This window comes from Manis pentadactyla, chromosome 16 (genome assembly GCF_030020395.1).
Source record: "Manis pentadactyla isolate mManPen7 chromosome 16, mManPen7.hap1, whole genome shotgun sequence".
Taxonomy (NCBI): domain Eukaryota; kingdom Metazoa; phylum Chordata; class Mammalia; order Pholidota; family Manidae; genus Manis; species Manis pentadactyla.
Window position 1 is genome coordinate 25750460 of NC_080034.1, and position 20848 is coordinate 25771307.

At 38.5% G+C, this 20848-nt stretch overlaps 1 protein-coding gene across 4 annotated transcripts in view; it reads left to right on the forward strand.

The window, feature by feature from the left end:
- The window catches only part of LOC118933274 (24-hydroxycholesterol 7-alpha-hydroxylase), a 90988-nt gene that overhangs the window by 59058 nt on the left and 11082 nt on the right, over positions 1-20848 (forward strand). The window contains exons 8-11 of one of the 4 annotated variants that reach the window (XM_036927396.2): positions 2062-2195; positions 5258-5353; positions 6228-6316; positions 17302-17389. In XM_036927396.2, coding sequence (XP_036783291.2) covers positions 2062-2195; positions 5258-5353; positions 6228-6316; positions 17302-17389 — 407 coding nt within the window. The remainder of the gene's footprint in view (positions 1-2061; positions 2196-5257; positions 5354-6227; positions 6317-17301; positions 17390-20848) is intronic. The other 3 variants (XM_057494398.1, XM_036927397.2, XM_057494397.1) reach the window with 3 other exon arrangements.

Sequence of the window (20848 nt, forward strand, 5' to 3'; positions counted from 1 at the left end):
CAAATATTGGTGCAAATAGCTATCTCTACTGCTATAAAGTCTATAAAATGCTAATATGTCCAGTGAATCACCTATGGCATGTTAACATTTCCCATAGTTAGTTGGCCATAAATCTTTTTTCTCCTTTAGACACTTTTGACACCTTGCAAATGTTTATTAGAATACAATTTGGAAAATTTGTGGTATTTAGGTTGTGAAGATGCAAAACTCATACATACTATTTTTTAGTCCTTGTTATGGAAAAGCAAAAGTGTTATGAGAAAATGTCTGTGAAGGTTAAAACAAATAGCCCACAAGGCCAGTTGTCTTATTTTTAATGTGAGGTCATTCAGGCCTGAGTAAATAAGCAGAAGCTCTTAATAAAGAGCTTTATACATAAAGTACTGCATACCTCTATTTCATTGCTGAGGTTTTCACTTTCTCTTGGCCCAAGACAGGAAGTCTACAAATTTTCTAGTCTCCAAATTTTCCAGACTGGTATTGAAGCCCATCTGCAGTATGGCCCTTGTGGATCTCACTGTCCTATCACATTTATCCCACCTTCCAGGCAAACTAGACACATTGCCATGTTCTGAACATGCCTGTGCTTTCTGCAGTCTTCCTTTTGTTCTTCTTCTTTCTATTGCCTGGAAATCCACTTACTCATCTCCCCAAGTTGATGTTGGACCATTTGTTAATTTGATATGTAGTTACTGTGTTCCATGTGAGGAAGTAATTATGGTTATAGTATTAGAGAAAGATACTCAGGATATTTTGTTTTTCCTTTAGTTGGACATGAACCCTCCATGCTGTTAACTATTTTAGAATATCTTTCCATGCCTGGGTAGTGTTCCAGTTAACTGTGCTTGTCTCTTACGTCCTACTAGACTAAGTTTGTTGCAAGAATGCCATAGCTGTTGTAGCCCGAGCAGAGCCTAAATCAGCTTCTGGTCCTTACTCAGTGCTGAAGAATCTGTCAAGATGAATGGAGTGCCTAGATGTCCCATGGGTATTTGTAGAACCAGAGCTCAAAAACTCTGGCTCCCAGACTCCACTAACCAAAAATAATTGCTTTTGGCTACTCGGAAATTCCATGTCGTTAGACAGATAAGGTTTCCCAGACAGAACCCATCTAAAGCTCCCCTGCAGAATGGGCTTGCTTGAGGACCAGCCTCATCCAGAGTCAGAGAGGCAAGTTGGAGACCCTCCCTCCCACTCTCACCCACTCATTCCCAACGTAGTCGGGAAGCAATGTGAAAGTTGACTAATTAAACTGACAATCCTCTCGACTTTTATTAAGCAAATACTATTCAAAACCAAATTGAAGGGCTGAGTTTCTTTTAAGTAATTTTCAAAATGCAAACGTTTTACTGGAAATACCATTAACTAAAATGTCTGATTTGACTTAAAGGCCCTGACCATACTTTGAGTTATAAAAAGATTGACCCCAGCGTGTTTTCAAGTGCCTTCAATCTAAATATAAGCTGAGGTATGCATGTTACATCAGGAACATTTGACGCACCTGTGTTTAGAGGGCGAGCTCATCATTCCAGATGTAATACGCGTGTCCCATTGTGCCTTTCCTAATATTCTTTTTGGGCCTTCTGAAATATATGATTAACAAATCAAAGGCAAAACCATAATCAGCATTGAAGAGGTGGAAGAAGTAAACCAGGTGGTTTCTCAGATCTTTTACTTTGTGTCAGTCTTTTATTGCTGCTTCCTTAAGTGGAATGAGAATTTGGACAAGAAAGAATGAAGTGAGTAAAAATTGAACAGCTTTCTGACAGGGCCTGTCTCAGTCGTTTGATAGCTGTAGGACTGTGAGAACCAAGGTGGGATACCATACCACCCATGGTGTTACAGTAGTCACCAAGAGTTTGGTTTTTTATGCCATACATTTTATCTTGGTAAGAGAAAAATGACAAAAAGAAACAATTAATTACTAAGCTTGGCATGCAAAAAGCAATAGTAATATTAACACTTGTCTCCAGAAGCAGTATTTAACCTATGTTGATGAGCTTGCATGAAATTACTGTCTGGCCTCTTAAAGTCCATCTTTTTTAAAAATTCTCTTTATAGGTAAAGATAAGATTGAAGTGTCTGAGGATGACTTGAAGAAACTCCCTCTAATTCAGTGGTGTGTTTTGGAAACGATTCGTTTAAGAGCTCCTGGTGTCATTGCTAGAAAAGTGCTGAAGCCAGTTAAAATTTTGGTGAGCTTTGGTTTGATTTTAAAAGAATCAACCTGCTAGAAAAAAAATACATAGTTTGCCCATATATTATTTGATAATTCCTCAAGTTCCATTAAGCACTAAGTGACCCTGGAACAGGTTACTACTAAGAAATGTTCAGCAACATATTATTAGTGTAGATATTTATTAGTTGGTGAATGTTTTAACTAAAACATAATTCTGTAATAATCATATTGACTATGTGATTCTGTATCAGAATTAGTAAAATGCTATTTAAATCAAGCAGGTGGATCAAACATCTCTCCTCTGCTGACCCACCCAGCAAGTATTTCTGAGCAGCAATAGGCTGAAGAATGCAGGGTATGAGGAAAGTTCTTTTGAATATCCAGAAGACAGTCTCAGGCCACAAGTTGCAGATATGGGAACAGATAGCAGGAGTGCCATGGGTGATAGCAACTGATATTAGCAATCAGCAGCTGAGTGAGGGAAAGGGATCCTTTCTGTGGGCAAGGTGGCAGAAAATTCTCAAGTGCTCTATGAAAGGTATGTGCAAATGACCAACTTTCAGTTCAGTATTCGATAAATCAGGCAGAACAAAATATTTTTTACAGAATGATTTGACTTAGGGTCTGCATTATCCAGATAGATCATATTTAGCCAGCCCTCCACTCTCATTAGCTTTCCTTATACACATTGAGAGTGCCTGGATATAAACCAAGAAAAATGTGTAGTAGTAGAACACTAAAGATAAAAAAAATAAATTTTATAAAAGTTGCAGCTTGCTAAATCCAAAGGAGACATAGTTTATTTAACTGATTTACATCTATTATATGTAACACTTATTGAACTGATCTTACATAAATTATAGCAGTTAGTTTTAGTGGGATTTTAACAGTTTTTGCTTTTAAAAAATCAAATTATTAATTACTTTAAACTCTGAGTATAAAAGGCTATGCTTTGAGAGGAAACAGACAACTTGGTGCAGTTGAGTAGAGCAATGTGTTTATTACTCAGAATATTGCTATAATTTTTATTGAATTTTTATTAGGCCTTATTTCTATTTTGGCTAATAGATAATTAGTTGAATTATAGAGTAGTTATTTATCTGCTAGTGGGTATCTTGATTATTATTTTAAGCATACAAATCCTGTATATGTTTCGTTAGATTTGTACCTAAATGTTTCAGTTATTTTGCAGCTTTTGTAAATGATATTTAAAAAATTTTTTAAATCTGTCTTCCTTCTACCTTTCTCCCTCCCCCATCCCTTCTTCCTTTCTTCCTTCCATCCTTCCTTCCTTTTCTTCCTAGCACATTTATTTTCTTATGAAAGATGGTAAAGAAAAAATCAGCAATATGATTTCCCTCCTTTTCTCCTGTAATTCTTTCCTTTTTTTCTCATTTCCTTTTTCCTCGGGTTTTTTTTTTTTTTTTACCCTGAAATCCTTCTCCTTTAAAGTTCCCATTTCATCTCTACAAATTATGCCCATGACCAAAACAGGAAGAAAAAAACATAAGGATCCTCCTATACACCTTGTAGATATTTTTTTCCTGTTGCTTCCGCATGCGTTTTCTCTCTCTGAGTTCCCGTGTGGTTTATGTGGCTTCAGCCCACTCTGTCCTGGACTTCTCTGACTCGTTGTGCTATTTCATGAGCTGAATATATGAGATTATCACAGGATAATTTCATAATAACATTTTTTAAATTTGTCACGAACATTTTCTTCCCAGACCCAAACCAAAAACCTTTAGGCACAGGCCACCGCCCAGTCAATATGATGCACTTCTGAAATTGTGTTCTGTTTGGCTTCTGCTACCTTAACCTTCAGTATTGTTATGCTGTTCATTTATCTTTTTTTTTGCTTTTTTTGCCCCAGTTCCAGCAGAGGTAGAATGAACAGACAGGATTGGGATTTCACAGGTCTCTTTCTACTTTAAAAATGGTAAGGGGGCACCAGCAAAGTCTCACTCTCTTCCCAGTTTTGGATCTGACTCTCCAGCAATCATGGTACTGAAATTGTCAAACTCAAGCAATATCCAGCCCCCTTTGAAGCCAACAGGGGTTCTCCTGGGTTAAAACAATGATGACCCTTCCTCTCCCTGCAACCATAAAAGACGTATTTTGAATTGTAAGGTGCTAATGTCCTATAAACATAAAGTAGGTGTTTGCAAATATCTTGAGGACATTTCCGAATCATGCAGGGTTCAATTGATGTGGCTTCCAACTTTGGCAATGGAAGGTCCTAATAACATGTCTTCACCCTAGTAAAGTTGGTAGCTATTTAGTGATTATATACTGTGGGAGAGCTCCTTGTTCTAGGTTCCTGAACATGGTGATGCAAGGGTGATTTTATAAAATGGTTTTTAGTTCTTGGCATAGTTTCTATATCATGAAAACCTATTATAGCATGAATAGAGGAGGATCATGCCGATTCTGCTACTTGAAGCAACACTGCTTTTGCTCAGTCCCCTAACCACTGTGACCTCAAACACAAAACCAATTAAATAAATGCACAGCACTTGCTTTGTTCTATGTCTCACTAATCAGTTGTCTTCATACTCTTTCTGCCCTAACAGCTGCTGCTGGAGTGAAAATAAAAATGCACTACCCTGCCCTGACATTATCGTGAGTGTCCCCAGGGATGGACACCCACTGCCCCTGTCCTCAGTGCTACTGTGGCCAGTGTCATGCCTCAGAGTTAAACTTTGCTCTTCCACAACCTGGCGATCCATTGTGGTTCCACCATCAAGAGAACTTGCTGCAAACTCCAATATTGAACATCAAAAGCTGCAATAGAGAGAACTTATGCTAGTTTCTCAATTTTTCACATTTCTCTAATATTTATTTTCTCCTGTGTAACCAAATATATATATGTGTGTGTAACTAATCCTCAGAATTGAGACCAGTCATTTGAAAATAGAAATGGTCCTCCAAGGCAAAAGTTAGATTTTCTAATGATTTATGATAAAGTGAAGATGTCTTCTCCACCATATAGTTGCAGCATTATTTTTATTCAATGACCCAAACTCTCTTTAAAGTAGATTTAAAAAAATGACTTCGAACCATTTTTTTTTTTAATCACAGAATTACACTGTTCCTCCTGGTGACTTGTTGATGTTGTCTCCATTTTGGCTACACAGAAATCCAAAGTATTTTCCTGAACCTGAATTGTTCAAACCTGTAAGTTATCTCTTTCATTATACACTGTGCTTTGATTTTAACTTCTCTTATGCCAGGAGTATGAATGTGTAAATTAACTAGGCCTATACCATTAAGCAGTCATGTTCTCTGGTAACTAAGAATCAAGTTGGCTACAAAGTACAGATTAGACTTTCAGTATAGATAGAATAGCACTTACAAATCAAATAGAAAAGATTTTGAAATAATCTTCACCAACTTTAAAATAAATTTTTATGTGAAACCAGCAGGTCATGTTAAAGTAAATATGCCTGGTCTTGATAGAAGATTTATTTCATATTCTTCAGGAAGTTAGCTCCTATTGTTGGTTTCTAAGGAATAGAAGAAAATAAAAAATAAGGCAAATTAAAACTGTGCTCTGCTATTTCTTAAAACTGGAGAGTTACCGGGCTGAATGGAATCTTAAGAGGTCTTTTAGTCTATTCTCTGCTTTTAGGTAAAACTGTCAAAAATGGCATCCAGATGTATCCATTCTGCAGCCCAAGTTTTTTCCAACAGGCAAGACTGTCAGTGTCTCTTATTATTAAATTTATTACCAAGGGCAATTTTATGTCGGAGCCTGAGACCTTCTTATAAATATTTCTTCCTCTTCTGAGGTCAGTTCTGTGGTTGATTTACATTATCATCTACATTTACCACTTAACAGAATTCTTTTGAAACCCTTTTATTTACTAGTTCACCTTCCAAAAACACAACTGTGTCTGATATGAATAACAGGTTGGAAAAAATTACCAACAACTCTGCAACTTTATATGCAAGGATTAGCTGTGCACGGTCATTTTTAGCCTAGAGAAATTAAGTTAAGCTTATTTATATTAGGCTGATTTTGGAAAAAAAAAATGCTTTCTTCCCACAGGAACGTTGGAAAAAGGCAAAGTTAGACAAATATGCTTTCTTGGACTACTTCTTGGCATTTGGAAGCGGGAAGTACCAGTGTCCTGGAAGGTCAGTGAGACAGCTGGGCCACATTTATCCAGGAGTCTGTGGAAAGATGATGGCTGCAAGAGGGAAAGCTTTGGCCAAATCTCTTTTCTTTATTATCAAACTACAGGGAAATTCAAGGGACCTCATTTTATTTGGCTGGCCAGTTGTATTGTGTGATGTCTTTGCGGAATGTGTAAAGTGACTTCTGAATGGAGCTCTCATGAGAACAAAATAGTACAGTTGCAATGCCAGTTGAAAGCAGGGGTTATGTTTCAAATGTTGAGCTTTCATCTGAGGATAATTGGTAGTGGTTTAAGTTTTCTACCTTTTTTAAAAATAAAGGCAGAAGTATAATATTTCTTTAATTACAGTGTCATCATGGACATTTGCTGGGGTTACAAAACATCTTTAGCTTGGAGCATAGCAGCAGTTTACTGAACAGTTTTTGTTTATTGGGGTAGTTTGGTTCGTCATGCAGGCCTCCTCTTCAGTGACACGCTCTGCATTGTCTCATAAAAGTCACTTTATGTTTGTTTATTCAAGCAGAAACTTTTTTGAACATCTCACCTGTGCCAGGCCCTCTGCTAAGTATAAGGAATCAAGCACTGAGGAAGGTGAACTTCATAAACTCATATTCCACGTTAAAAAAGACCCATTTCTTCACTGCTGATTCTGTTGGCACCTGTTTGTAGCAAAATCTCACTCAGTGAATGTAAGAAAGTCTTACATCAGAAAAATTGCATTTTTAATTTAAGAAGTCAGTCATCCTCACTGTTTGAACAGCAATGCCAGTCCATATTTGCAATTATGACTTACTCCACAGCATCCACTCTACTCCTCTGTTGTTTGATGTTTTATTTTTTATACTATCAGCATGCTTAGTAACTTATACCTCCCCAAAATGCGTTTAATGAGCCTTATCCAACCATGGAAATCTTATCATCCTTTTTAGAAGTTACGCTAGAAGCCTAAGGGTAAGCAAATTGATGCCTCGTGTTTCCCTGGAGACAACTGTTTGTCCTGGGGTAGGTAGTTGACCTGAACTGGCCAATCAGACTGAAAGGACAGATTTTCTTCCACCGTTAAGAGAAACGTCCCCTTTGTCCTTTCCCATTGGAGGAAAACAAGAAAGCTTATAATCATAGTTGTTACTAGAAGGAAATTCAAGTGGAACAGCCTCATGATGGGGTGGAGTCAGTAGACTGCAGAATGGAGATATGGTCCATGTAATCTCACTGTGTCACTGAATCATCAATTTAAGGAGCTCATCTGCTTCCTCTTATGTGAGATAATAAATGTTACTTTTATAAATAATATTATATTATTACATTATAGATAACTACATATATGATATATATTAAATACCATACATAATGTTCATTATTTTTAAGGCTTCTTGAGTTGAAGGTTTCATTATTTAGAGCTGAAAGCATTCTGATATACCCATGAAAAAACTATAAAGATGAACATTTTAACTGAGTGTCAGATACTTTAGGGACACATTTAACAAATAAAATCAAGAATAACAACAAAACCCCATCATGCTCATCCTGCCTTCCATATAACTTTTACTTTAGAGAAGTATGTCTTAAACCAGGAACGCATTTATTATTTTTGTCACCTACTAAGTATCAATGTTTTAAGAGTAGCTCCTCTAAAAACAATAGATGTTATTTTGTCAGATCCCTTTATACACATTCCTAATTGCAACTAAAGAGTTCATAATAACCATTTTTTAAATTGAGCTAGGGTTATTTTAAACCAAGGACTAAAATGCTTTGCAATGAAGCATGAAGAATGGACCAATGGTCAAGGATTAATAAATGACTATTATTTCTATTCATCATAAGGGCCATTATGAAAGTACTGTGGTATCTTCTGAGGCTGACAAACATTGGCTTGAGCTTGATAATAATGGGTACAATAGAGGGGAGAATGACATTTCAGCTCCATCAGTAGTATCTTATTTATACAGAAACTACACATTTTTTAATGCATTGAGCTCTAACTAAATGCAAGGCAGTTCCCTGGGTATTTCAGAAAACTCCCACAAGAGTAATACTTGTTCTCAGCCCTCAGAAGACAAATACCTTGGCAAAGGCAAGGAGAATATTGAGTTCATAAATAACTGCAAGGAATACAGGATGAGAATGCCCAAGCACCACACTGTGGAGATTAAGAGAGAGGGTGTACCTGGTCAGGGTGATTGTAGAAGATTCCTTGGGGAATGTAGTGTTTGAAGGGGTAGATGAACTTCCAGACTAAGGAAACAGAACGAGCAAAAGGTAATTAAGTACAGGGGCACATGGTTTAAGGGTTTACGTTTTTACTGTTATTGGGACCAGATTACAGGTAGTGGCAGGAAGAAAGCCTGAAAAGGCACATTGACTCAACTGGAAAGGTCCTTGAACCCTTGGTTTAGGAGTGGTACACAGTTCACCAGGTGCTGGTGGAGTATTAAAAGGTTTTGTTTAGAATGGATTAGAGTGAGGCACGACTTAGGTTACATGGTCATGCTAATATTGCCTGTGAGAGACATGGAGTGCCAGATCTGGACAATAATTTGAAATGGGGATCAGGTGAGAGGAAGGATTTGAGGAAGACTGTGGCTTAGAGTCTGGTAGCTAGAATAGAAGGTGGAAACAGAGAAATCAGGAACAGGAACAAGTTTGGGGACAATATGTTTTCCTTTGGAAACTTTTTGAGTCTAAGTTAAGGCAAAATATATATCATATAACCAAAATCTATAGGTTGAATATGAATGTTGAGTGAATTTTAAGAAACCCTCCTTCCTCTAGTTTTCTATTGTCTGTTTTTAAAAGTTCTTAATTTTTTGTTGTTGTTATTTTAAACAGCTAGCCCATGAAGTAGTTTGTTTGAAAGACAGATGAAGCAGAAAATTGTTCAGGAAAGTGGAAGACTTCATTTGGACAATGTATATAGCAAGATAGATCTTTGCACTAGAAATTTACCCTCACAAACCCTTTATATAATCCCCAGAAAACTGCATCCATTCTAAGTTTGTGTTCCAGGAGCCAATTAATTTTCTCATGTACCAAATACTCAGTGAGTCAGATAAATAGTGCGGCCTGCAAAGGGGCTGATGATCAAAGATTGTCATGAACACATAGTCATGTGGCCTCTCAGGTGGCACCCCTTGGCGTTCAGGCCACTGAAGCAATGTGAGAGCCCCTCTACCAGTGAACACGGAAGGCTCTGCTGAATTTACTAAATAAGTACTCGGCGCTGCAATCAGCTGCTGACCAAAAATCAGGATAGAAGAACTGTAGTTCCCTCCAAATAGTGGGCATTCTCAAAATACATGTGGAGGAGGAACCCCCTGCAAGGCACTTCCTTGTCGTAGGGAAGCTCCTGGGTTCACCAGGGAGGGAACTTTTCCCAATAATTCTGTTGCTGGAGAAGTCTGGTGGTTTTTCAGAAAAACAAATAGGAGAAAGTAGCCTGAGCTGTGAGAGTTGTTCAGCAATGGCAGCAGCCGGAATGAAGAGTTGCATTATAGAGGACATCCTCTTCTTAAAACTATGAATTTAAGTGGAGGAATAGGATAGGGGATTTCCAGGGTTGAGTAGTTGTTTCTGAGAGTTGAGGATTTCAGCACAAAGGGGCATGCTTGTGATACCACCCTCCCACCCGCAAGCCAATAGCCTTAAGTTCCCTTGGTTTCCATCCCTGAAAGAGGATGTCTGGCTGGCTGTATCATTGTGCTGATTGATGTGCTAATTTCCAGTGTAAAACAATAGCCCTGATCTTTGGCAAGATACCATGCTTACAAAGGTATGTTTGGGTAAGAAGAGGGTGTAATAAGAGTAAGGCTGCAGTACTTGAGACCTGGAAATGAAGCATGGATTCCTCAGGAATACAAACTGTGATTTCTACTGTTTTGGGTGTGTTTGGGTCCTTCATGTATCCTAGGGCAATGCTAGGCCACAGAGTCATGAACTTGTCTTGAATTATTAATGAAAATCACACAGCTATGGGAAAATTAATTCAAACATAGATCCAGCTGATAGCAGATTAGTAGTTGTATTATTCAACCTAACAAATATCTCTTGGGCACCTATGATTATTCTTTCATTCTATAAGTATTTGCCCAGTGTATGCTGTATGCCAGGATAGGGTTCTAGGAGTTACCTTGGAAAACAAAATAAGCAGTTAAGTCCCTTCCCTCAAGGAGATTATGGTCTAACTGAAGTCACTTTAATAAGATGATTCAAAGATAGGTGACCTTCCTGAATTGCTTATAATGTGGTTCAGGAGATGAGACTTAGCAACATGAAAAACAAGTCCTACTTAACAACATAAGATGACACATGAGAAATGCCAGATGACTCACCTGCATACCAACTGCCATAGGAAGTCAGATGTGGGCATTAGAAGAGGTTTTATGGACTAGGTGGGAATAATCAATAAACGGTGTAGAGGAAAGCACACATTCCTGAGGGGCGGTGGTATCAAACTTTGATGAAGAAAAAAGTTAAGTGCTCATAGGAATGTAATGTTCCCATATGTGAATCATAGCAAGGCAATTATTGTATTTGGAGTTTGTGAAGCTCTGAGCATGGTTGTTTCTATGTTTATTTTATAGATAATGTAATGTAATAATTGTGCCATATTCTGTAAAATATGCACAGTCTTGTATTTGAGAAGTATTATAAGTAGCTTTTCTCTTTTATACCTAGAAATAGCTGATTGCATTTGAGGAGTGAGCAAACTCAAATCCCTATATATTTCATGAGAAGTTGCAAATTCAGTTTATTCTGAGGAATTTGTTACATAAATAAATGCATAAACAAATGTATCTGCTTAACTCCAGTTGTTAAATAGAATTGAATGAACTGTATTTACTTGGGTAATTGTTTCCTGACATTTTCACTAGAGTGTGCACATGTCCTGAAGGGCATATAAAAAGTGTTAGGAATGAGGGTGGGAAGGGTGGTTGTGGTTAATTCCAAAATGGAGCCAAGCTGCCAGAATCCTTTATTCATAGTTAGCCACGCTTCTGTCTTCTTACTGCTTTACTAAGGAGCAATGACTCAATCAAAAGAGCCTAGAAACCATTGGTAAAATTGCAGTCATTACTTTTCCAGCCATTTCATTTTGACACTTCATTATGAGGCCAAGATTTAAGTCCGTCAGGAAAAGAAGAAGCAATTCAAGAATGACTTTTGATACTTAGGCCAAACTGCTTCTAAAATAAAACTTGTTTATTTCTTAGCAAAAAAATTGAGAAAAGACCTTCTTTTTCTTTTATTTACAAAAGAGATCTCCAGCCTGTCTGTGGTACATAGAATACGTGGGCAGGGTTTGTATCCATAAGGAGAAAGAAAAGGCCTTTTGGGCTGGCTATCTTTTTTTTTTTTGGATGGGTTTTCTTCCATCATCAGTACATTAGATGTCTGCTGTTCGGAAAGAGGGTTGTTTCCTAGGAGAAGACTGAACTTAAAACTGTACAGTATCACAGTATTGCCCACAGGCTTCTATCTTCCCATCACCCAGTGCCTTTTCCTGCCTTTCCAATAGCCCTAGTTTTCATTTGCTGATCCATGGGACTCGGGGGCACTGATTCTACCTGCAGCTTCTCTTCTCTTTTTCATATGTTTTCTTCTTTTTCCTCTCTTCCAACTTACCTTTATCTTATACTTCTTTTCCCATTTTATTTTGTTTTTTTTCCCCTTAATAAAAGCATCCACCTGCTCACTCTGGACTATGCCCTCACCATCATTCCCAATCAAAACTTTCATACCCTAGTCATAATGTGTCCTGTGTAGCTGAGATGTTCTTTGTAATTTTGATTTTGTGTGCTAAAACCAAAAGTTTTGATAAACTACATCTTTTAACATATTTTTTCTCCTTTCTCCTTGTGAAGTTCCTCTAGATTAGCAATTCTTAAAGTGTGAGCCCCAGACCACCAATAGTACCATTACCTGGATACATAAAAAAATGTGAGTTCTTGGGCCCTTCCCCAGACCTGCTAAATTAGAAACTTTGGGAACAGAGCCAAATAATCTATATTTTAACAAGCCTACCATGTGATTCTGATGCACAGTCTAGTTTGACAATCACTGGTCTAGATTATTTTGCCCCCCTGCCACCAAATTGATTTTATTTTCCTAAAAGATGTCTTAGGGGAATGAGTTTGTGGGAAAAGTACTTCCCCTTTAACTTGAATAGACATGCTTCAGTGCAGGATGCCTGAGGAAGTATGGCTGTGTGCTGCCTTCTGTGAATTCCGGGGCAAGATCATTCTGTTTTCATAAGCTGCAGCTGGTAGCGACTAGAAATATACTTCAGAGCCCCTGTTCCTGGCAACCATGGCAGTTTTCCAGCCAATGCTGGCATTGCCCACAATGCCTTGTAGTAGGAAAAAATAGAGTTTTTCTTTTTAAAAGTGAGAGAAGGATTCAGACTCAAAATCAAGACATCTAAAACTAAATTCATTAATTTCCTATAATCATATTGTTCCTTCAGGATGTCTGTTTGTTTTCAGTGTATCACTGTTCTCCTAGACACCTGGCCTTTCAGAGCCGCCCTCTGCTCCCCCCATCTTCATGGCCTCCTATGTTCACTCCCACCTCCAAAACAAGGTCTTCCTCCTCATCAGCAGGCGTCATTATGGTTTCCTGCCCCTTGACCCTGGCTGTATTACCTCTTCTTTCAATCCATTTTACTCACTGCATACAAATTAATTTTCCTTAAATAATCATCTCCGACTCTCACGCTCGTTAAAACTCTGGTGCCACTGCCTGCAGGCCAAACTCATTTGCCTAGAACTTCAGGCTCTCCATAATCTGACACCAACCGTACCTTTCTGAGCATCTGGGAGTGCCCTCCCCAGAGGTTCTACCAGCTGTCCTCTTACTACATTGCCCATTCTCCCCTTGCTCATGCTCTCTGCCATTATTTAGGGCCTGGAATGCCCTCATTCAACATCTATTTATTTAAAGCCTGTCCTCTGTCAAGGTCCAGCTCAGATTTCCTCCATATAAGCTCAGCATCATTTACTCCAGGTCATAGTGCCCTCTCCAACTCTAATTTTCCATAGCCTTCTCTTTGTCACCTCTATCCTATGTTGTGACTTTTTCCACCTCTCCATGTGCATTACTAGCAGTGTGTTTTGTCAGATTTTGTGTCTTCAGTGTCTGTGTAGCATTCCTTGAACATTTATCCACAAATGGGGAAGATACACAAGTATTAAGTATTTATGGAATTTTCAACATGTTTATATTTTAATGAGCTTTATTTGTAGATGTGTAATGTTCTTGTAAGTGTAAAAACTTAATCTGTTATAAATAATAAGCCTCATTATTTTCACTGTTTTGACATTAGAATTAAGAAAACATTCCTAACATGAACATAGCTCAGCTTGCTTCTAGAGAGTGTCTGTAAAAACACAAATTTATGATGCCCATTTTGTTTGACATAAAAAGCTTTTAATGTCACAGGTACATATATGTTACTTTCTGATATTTTATATACTGAAAAAAATACATTAACATGGTAAATGCAAAAAAAAATTTTTTTAATTGGCTTTAGTGTATGGTTGAGGTAGTTTTGCTAGAATATCCAAATATTTAGATTTGGAGAAAATACAATTTTTAGCACATTATCAGTATTATTAATTCATCTTTTCCTTTAACTAGGATATCAGAATGTTTAGAACTGATATGTAGTATTAGTCTTTATACTATTTTAATAACTAATACTAACTTAGTAACTAAACTAACTTAACACTAAAAATAAAAGAAGGAAACTATTAAAACCTCACTAATGCACAGTGTGAATTGATCAAAAGCATGAATTATAATGAATTTTACCTTATAGGAGATGCAGTTTTATGATTTTTAAGGACATCACAGGGACTGAAGTTAGTTAAGGAAATGCGGCCTCACAGATTCTAGTGGAAAATTATCTTAATGAATTAATAAACATTATTTATAATTATTTCTAGTCAAAATATACATAGAATTTCTAAAATGCTTAAATTCGTACTCTTAACTAGCTTGTGAACATTGGTCTTGTTTACAGTACTCATTTGCGTGATAGAGGAAGTACTGATTGAGGGCCTCTTTCGTGTAATAATGCTTAAAGAAACTTCGTTTTCACACATAGGCATAATTTTTCAAGAAGCAAAATTTATTCACTCACTCTGCAGCCTTTCAATATCTAAGTCCCAGCGCTGTAACGTGCCACACTCGGCCCCTTCCGTGGAGCAGCTGCTGCCCTGTCCAGCTCTGTCTCTCATCACCTTACCTCCTGCCAGCAGTAAACTTGCAGCCCCTAGATGTTCCAGGGGCCCTTGTAAGTCTGTGCCTTGGAACAGGTGATCCCTGTGCCTAAAGTGCCTTCTCCCTGGGGAGAGCCCCCACCCCACCCAACTGTTTATTGTCTTTATTGTTGGTTGCAGTGTGTCTCCTCTGGGGGCCTGAGAGGGAGAGTGCCACGGGTTCTGGACTGCGGGGGGCTGAGCTCAGAGCAGTGCACCTGTCCATAGCAAGTGAATGCTGGAGAGGGGCTAAAAACAGTCATAAAAATGTAGGATTTGTTTGGATAACATGGGACCAACAGAATTGTTTTATAGTTCACAAATGCAAAATTAGCCAGGATTTTTCTAGTGCTGTCAGGTAAACAATGAATACTGAAGAGTCACCGCTTATTCTACTAACTGAAAATGTCAGCTTAGTTCTCTGAGAATGAGCTCATCCAGTTCTAGGAAGGGAGCTATATACTGGGAAGAACTGGTCATTTTATGTAAGTGGGAACTTTAACTTAATTTAACATGTTGGTACTCCGTGTCACATTTTCCATTTGATATGTTTCCATGAAACACTTTGTTCACAGGACTTTGGAAATACCACCTCTCCTTTGTTATTCTACCCCTCTGGTGTCTTCTACTCGGTCTCCTTTGCTCATTTTCCTCCCCTTCCTGACCTCCAAATTTTGGAGTGTCTCATGGCTCTGAATACTTGTCTAAATCATGATGACTCTGTATTTGATCCCTCTTTTATCTCCAGTCCTGACTGAATCCCTCCTCCTAAACACCAGGCTTATTTACCCAGCTTCCGCTCAGCATCTCCACTGGATGTCTCCAAGGCCCTGGTCTGTATCAAGCTATACTTACAGGGCCAAAACTGACCTCTAGGTGACATCTCCTCAACCTGCTCTTGCTTTAGTCTTCCCCGTTGCTGAGGTAAATAGCAGCTGTGTCCTTCATTTCCTCAGGTCAGAATCCTGTCCTTCACATCTATGATGCAAACCATTAGTGTGTCCTACAGAGTATATACAGACTGTAACTATGGCTCATGACTATTTCTGTCATCCTGGCCCAAGTCACCACTTTCTATTGTCTGGAAAATCATAATGTCTTCCTGATCAGTCTCCTTGCTTCCATTCATATCACCTTGTATTTTGTTCACAAAAGTAGTAGTAGTCAGATTGATCCTTTCAAAACTTGTCAGATTTGCTCAGAACTATCCAATGGATTCCCATCATTTCACAGAATAAAATGGAGTCTTTAACACACACTCTCAAGGCTCTCCCCAGGCCTGGGATATTTCTCTGGCATTCTCCCTTTCTTGCTCATCTCCAGCAACACTAGCCTCCTCTTTGTTTCTTATTCCCTCCCTCTGGAGTTTTGCATCTGTTAGTCCTCTGCATGGAATACGGGGTCCAGATAGTCATATGATGCACTCTCTTTCTTTATTCCAGTGTCTGTCATCAAAAATAAAATATAGCCAGGATAGTTCAAGAATACTAGTGGGAAACAAATATAGTTATCTGATATGAATATAGATTATTCATATTTATTCACTCATTAAATCAAGAAACAGTGAAGATTCAAAGATGTGTGAATATAAGTGAAACTGGAAGCAAAGAGACCAATCTAGAAGTTAAACTGATTCAGTAATCCAGGAAGTAAATGATGATGAACTACACTGAGAGAGTAGTGGAGGACATAAGAGGGTAAAAACAGAGGACAGAAATTAGACGATAAGGAGAAGGATTGAGGAAGTATTTAGAAGATGAAACAAAAGGACTCAATGCTTATTTGAAAATGGAGGGTGAAAAAAAAGATCAGATCTACAATGCTTTCCAACTTTCTGAACTGTTAGACTAGTTATATTCATTAAGGGGTATGACCGTAAAAGGGTTTGCTCATCCTGAGGAGAGCTCAGAGCAACACAATGCAAGAAAAAATAGAATTCCATTTATGCTTTCCTCAATTGTTGAGTTTCTAATTATATGTGACTTACCAAGCATATAAGAACCGAATACGGTACTGCGTGTATGTACTTTATAAATAAATGAGTATCAATATATTGTAGGATATGCTCAAATATTTTATTATCGGGGTAAGTGATCAAAAAGCTTGCAGACATCTGAGTGAAGAATTATAAAAGGAAGCATAAATTTGGTAGTTATGAGGAATTTGAGGTGCCTATAGAACATTCAGGCAATCATTCCCAGTGGGCAGTAAGGGTCTAGCTCAGATAAGACTGTCAGTAGAACTTGTGCAATCATGGAAATGTCCTATATATGTACTGTCCACATATGGCTATTGAGCACTTGAATTATGACTAGTGCAACTGAGAAACTGAAATTTTTTGTTTTGTTAAATTTTAATGTATTTAAACTCTTATAGCCATGTGTACCTAATAGCTACCATACTGAAAAGCACAGATCTAAACCTTAGAAGATATGAGCTCTCATGTATTGAGTTCTTCCACTGGCTAGGCATTTTAGATACATTTTAAAGCAATTTAATCATTTCCACTACCCTGTGGTATTGGAAAAGAAGAGAGTTCTATAAAAGACATTATTATAAAAGAAGAGAGTTAAGTTTTTCCCTAGTCTATCCTTTGAATGGTTAAAGTTTGTATTTCAAAGAAGAGCATATTTGCTCTGAAAATATGTATGTTTTCTAGATATTCTCTATTGGTATATATTTATGCATCTTTCACAACCAAGTAACAGTTTTTTTCTTTCAGGTGGCTTGCTCTGTTAGAGATTCAAATATGTATTATTTTAATATTTTATAAATATGACTGTAGTCTTCTAGACCCAGTACCAAAACAGGTAAGTGTTTTCAGAATTTTGAATAGCCTAACTTTCAAATTTGATATGTAGTCTAATCCTTTGTTTTAATTACTAGAGATGAGCTGCCGATTTCCTCACATATGCTTGAATTTAACAGGTGCCTTCAATGGGACCAGATTTAGAAGATAATCCCTTAATCCCTTAATTCTGTATCTACTCTATTATCACAAAACCAGGACCTACTAGCAGTGTTTCCACCATTTACAGGGTTAAGGAACTCCTCAATCAATTTGCCAATTTTGATCTTGTTCACTGGGTTAAATAAACATGGCCTTGATGTTGGGCTTGTTTCCCAGAAAGGCACTCCTGTGGGTCCACAACTGAGCCATCCATTTTGGAGACAAGTCATAGCCCTTTGTCCATTGGGGAAGCAATGGCATGGAAGGAAACAGTAAAGACAGTGATCAAAAACGAAAAGGCTATGGCCTCATTCCTGCCTCTGACCTGAATATTCCCATCACTGAATATTCCAGTCATTTAACTCTTCCGTGTTTCTGTCGGTCTGTTCTCCTAGACCAGTAGCTCCCAAGCTGGTACGAGCCTTAGAATCACCTCAGGGTGGGGTTGGGCTTGTGAAAACACAGGATACGGGCTTCACCCCTTGAGTCCTGCTCCAGGAGGTCGAAAGAGGGGCTCAAGGATTTGCATTTTAACAAGTTCTGCTGAAACTACTGGTCTGGAAACCACACTTTGAGGACCACTGTCCTGGGGAATAAGGAAAAGCTCAATTTAATTCCAAATGTTTGGAAATCATTTTGACATAAAATGTGCTTAAATGTGATTTTTTTAAAAGTGTTATTAAACCAAGGGTGAAACTCAGGAATTAAGCATTGCAATATCAAGGCTATTCGCATTACACTTTGTGCTTTGATTTACTCTTGATATAAGGCTAATGAATGGAGGGATAAAATAAAACTCTTGGGTGACATTTCAATAGGATTTATGTAAGTGCATAAGTGACACAGACAATATTGTATTACTCACAAATATGCACAGTTCAGCATTTTTCCTGGATTTCTTTTGCACTTCTATTTTGAGTACAAGTAACTGGCAGTGATGAAGAGCTCTCAAAATCCTACAGTGAAAGGGAAATCAAAACACCCTTCACAGAGTTGCTCAGCAATAGTTTTACTATAAAAATGAAAATCAGGGCTAGAATTTACACTCGCCAAACACTGCGATGGCAAATACACCGAGTTAGATATCATATCACAATGTCGCCGAGGGCTGCGCAGCATCCAGCTGTTTTCCCAGCAGCAAAAGGACACAAGAATGCCTTTTCACACAAGCAGGATGCAGTTTGTCAAAACCACATGAAACCTAACCTTAGAGAACAGTAATTCCGACCAGTTCTTTAAGCAGGATTTTGCCCAGTACTTTCTTCCTCACTGAGAGTTCTATTAGTTGTATTTGTTTGACTGTTCTATATACATCTTATTTCTGTTCTGATACAACACCACCATTTTTTTTAAAGAAATGTGATCTCAGCTGTTAAAAGAATAGGTCTAAGTGAATTCTCATGATCTCAAAGGGCGTTTTATGTCATAATTCTTATTCTAGAAAGAGATCAATTAAAACTATTTAATTATTGGACTTGTTTTAATAAGTTAAAAAATGGGACAATCAAAAAAATGCAGGGAATGACCTTTAAATTACCAAGCTTTCATAGGCAATGGGAAGGGCCAGGTTGCCAGGGCATATTCTGAACATTCTTTTGTTGAGTGCAAGGATATCAACTCCCCCAAAGAAATATACTTGTAGCAGCAAAAATCAAATGTTAGAATCTCCAATAGTTTTACAACAGCCCAATTGTTTTATTTTAGCTCAAAGGGTGTTAAGAAACTAATGTCAGTGCTCTCCCATTAAGAACCAAACAAGGAAATACTACAAAGCTTTCCGGGATCCATGATTGGGCAGCAGTGTTGCTGGCACTGGGGGCTATTCCATTTTGAGCATTCATAAGAAGACCTTCAGTTCTCTTGTAAAAGCAAGCATACTTCTGCTAACATAGTGGGGTTTTGTTTGTTTGGTTGGTTTTTTTCCTTTTTACCTACTTGGGGATTTGGATCCCCTTTCTAGAAAAGTACCCACCTCTTCACACACACAAAATTGTGGAGTCCATGGAAACTCCACAATTCTGTGGAGCAACTTCAGGGAGACCACGGAAACCTTGCAACTCGTTCTATTGGAAAGGAAAGGACTCGGCTCGGTGTTGCAGGGAAGTCAGATACAGTGAGATAAGAGACCAAAGTCAAGAAAGCAAAGTAAGTTTTAATACACTCTGCACAGAGTAGCAGAGTGGGCCTGCCTGAGATAGGAGAGCGGGCCGCCTGCAGGCGTGGATGCTCATTCTGAGGCTTCTTTTATGTTGTTTTGGCAGGGCAGAGGGACCTTGATTGACAGTGGTCAGCTCTCTAGGCTTGTTCTGATTGTTGAAATGGGGGCAGGGGCTATGCTGTGCCTGTGCCTCTGATGTTTATCATCTGGGGGGACCCTGGACATTTCCTGAGTCACTCTTGGGCCCTGTGGCTTCATCTGATTAACTCTTTGAGTCATTTCTGGCTTTCTGGTTCTATCTGATCAACTCCCTGAGTCATGTTTGGGGGGTCCTTTCTCCTTTTCATCCTGCTCATTTCTGTCTTTCTGCCTAACATTCCCCCTTCAAGCAGTTGGGACCCAAATCATTGGGATGAGGGGTGATGACCGCTCTGGCTGCTTCCTGCTAATGAGGGACAGTGTGGTCATTTGGGTCCCTCTGCTTGCTGTCAGGTTGGTGGAGAGTAGGAGAGTAAGGGTGCCCATCAATGGGTCCCAGGAAGACAGCTGATTCATCAGTTGGCAAGGGCTTGAATCCTTGTGACAACAGGACTTTGGCCTCAATGGACTTTAGTCTGGAAGAAACAAATTTAGTTATGAGATTTAGTAAGCATGGTCCAAATAGTAGGGCTAGGAGAAGCCTCCTAGGAGAAGCAGGGGTCCTGCCAAGGGAAGCAACCAGGATGCCCAGCTCCATATCTGGGACCAGTTGCCCCACGATTCTGATAGTTGTTGTCAGATTCTGGAGGCACGTTCAGAAAGCTTTTGGACAGTGTCTCTAACTAGGCCAGACTGGTTAGCATAAAAACAACATTCTTCTTCTAGAAAGAGACATAGGCCTCTCTTTTCAGCAGTCAACAGGTCTAATCCTCTTCTGTTTGAAGCATGACTGCTGCTAAGGAGTCTGTCTGATTTTGAACAGTTATAATACTTTGGGCAATTTCTTTTAGGCTGTCAGAAAAATCTTTGGACAGGCTTTCGTAATAGGACAGCGAGACAGTTAGTCCAGCTGTGCGAGAGCTTAGTCCTGTGGTGATTCCTAAGCCTGTTAAGAAAGGAATGAACTGTATAGCTCATTTAGCTCTTACGTGAGAGGACAGAGGAATGGTCAGTGATTGGTTA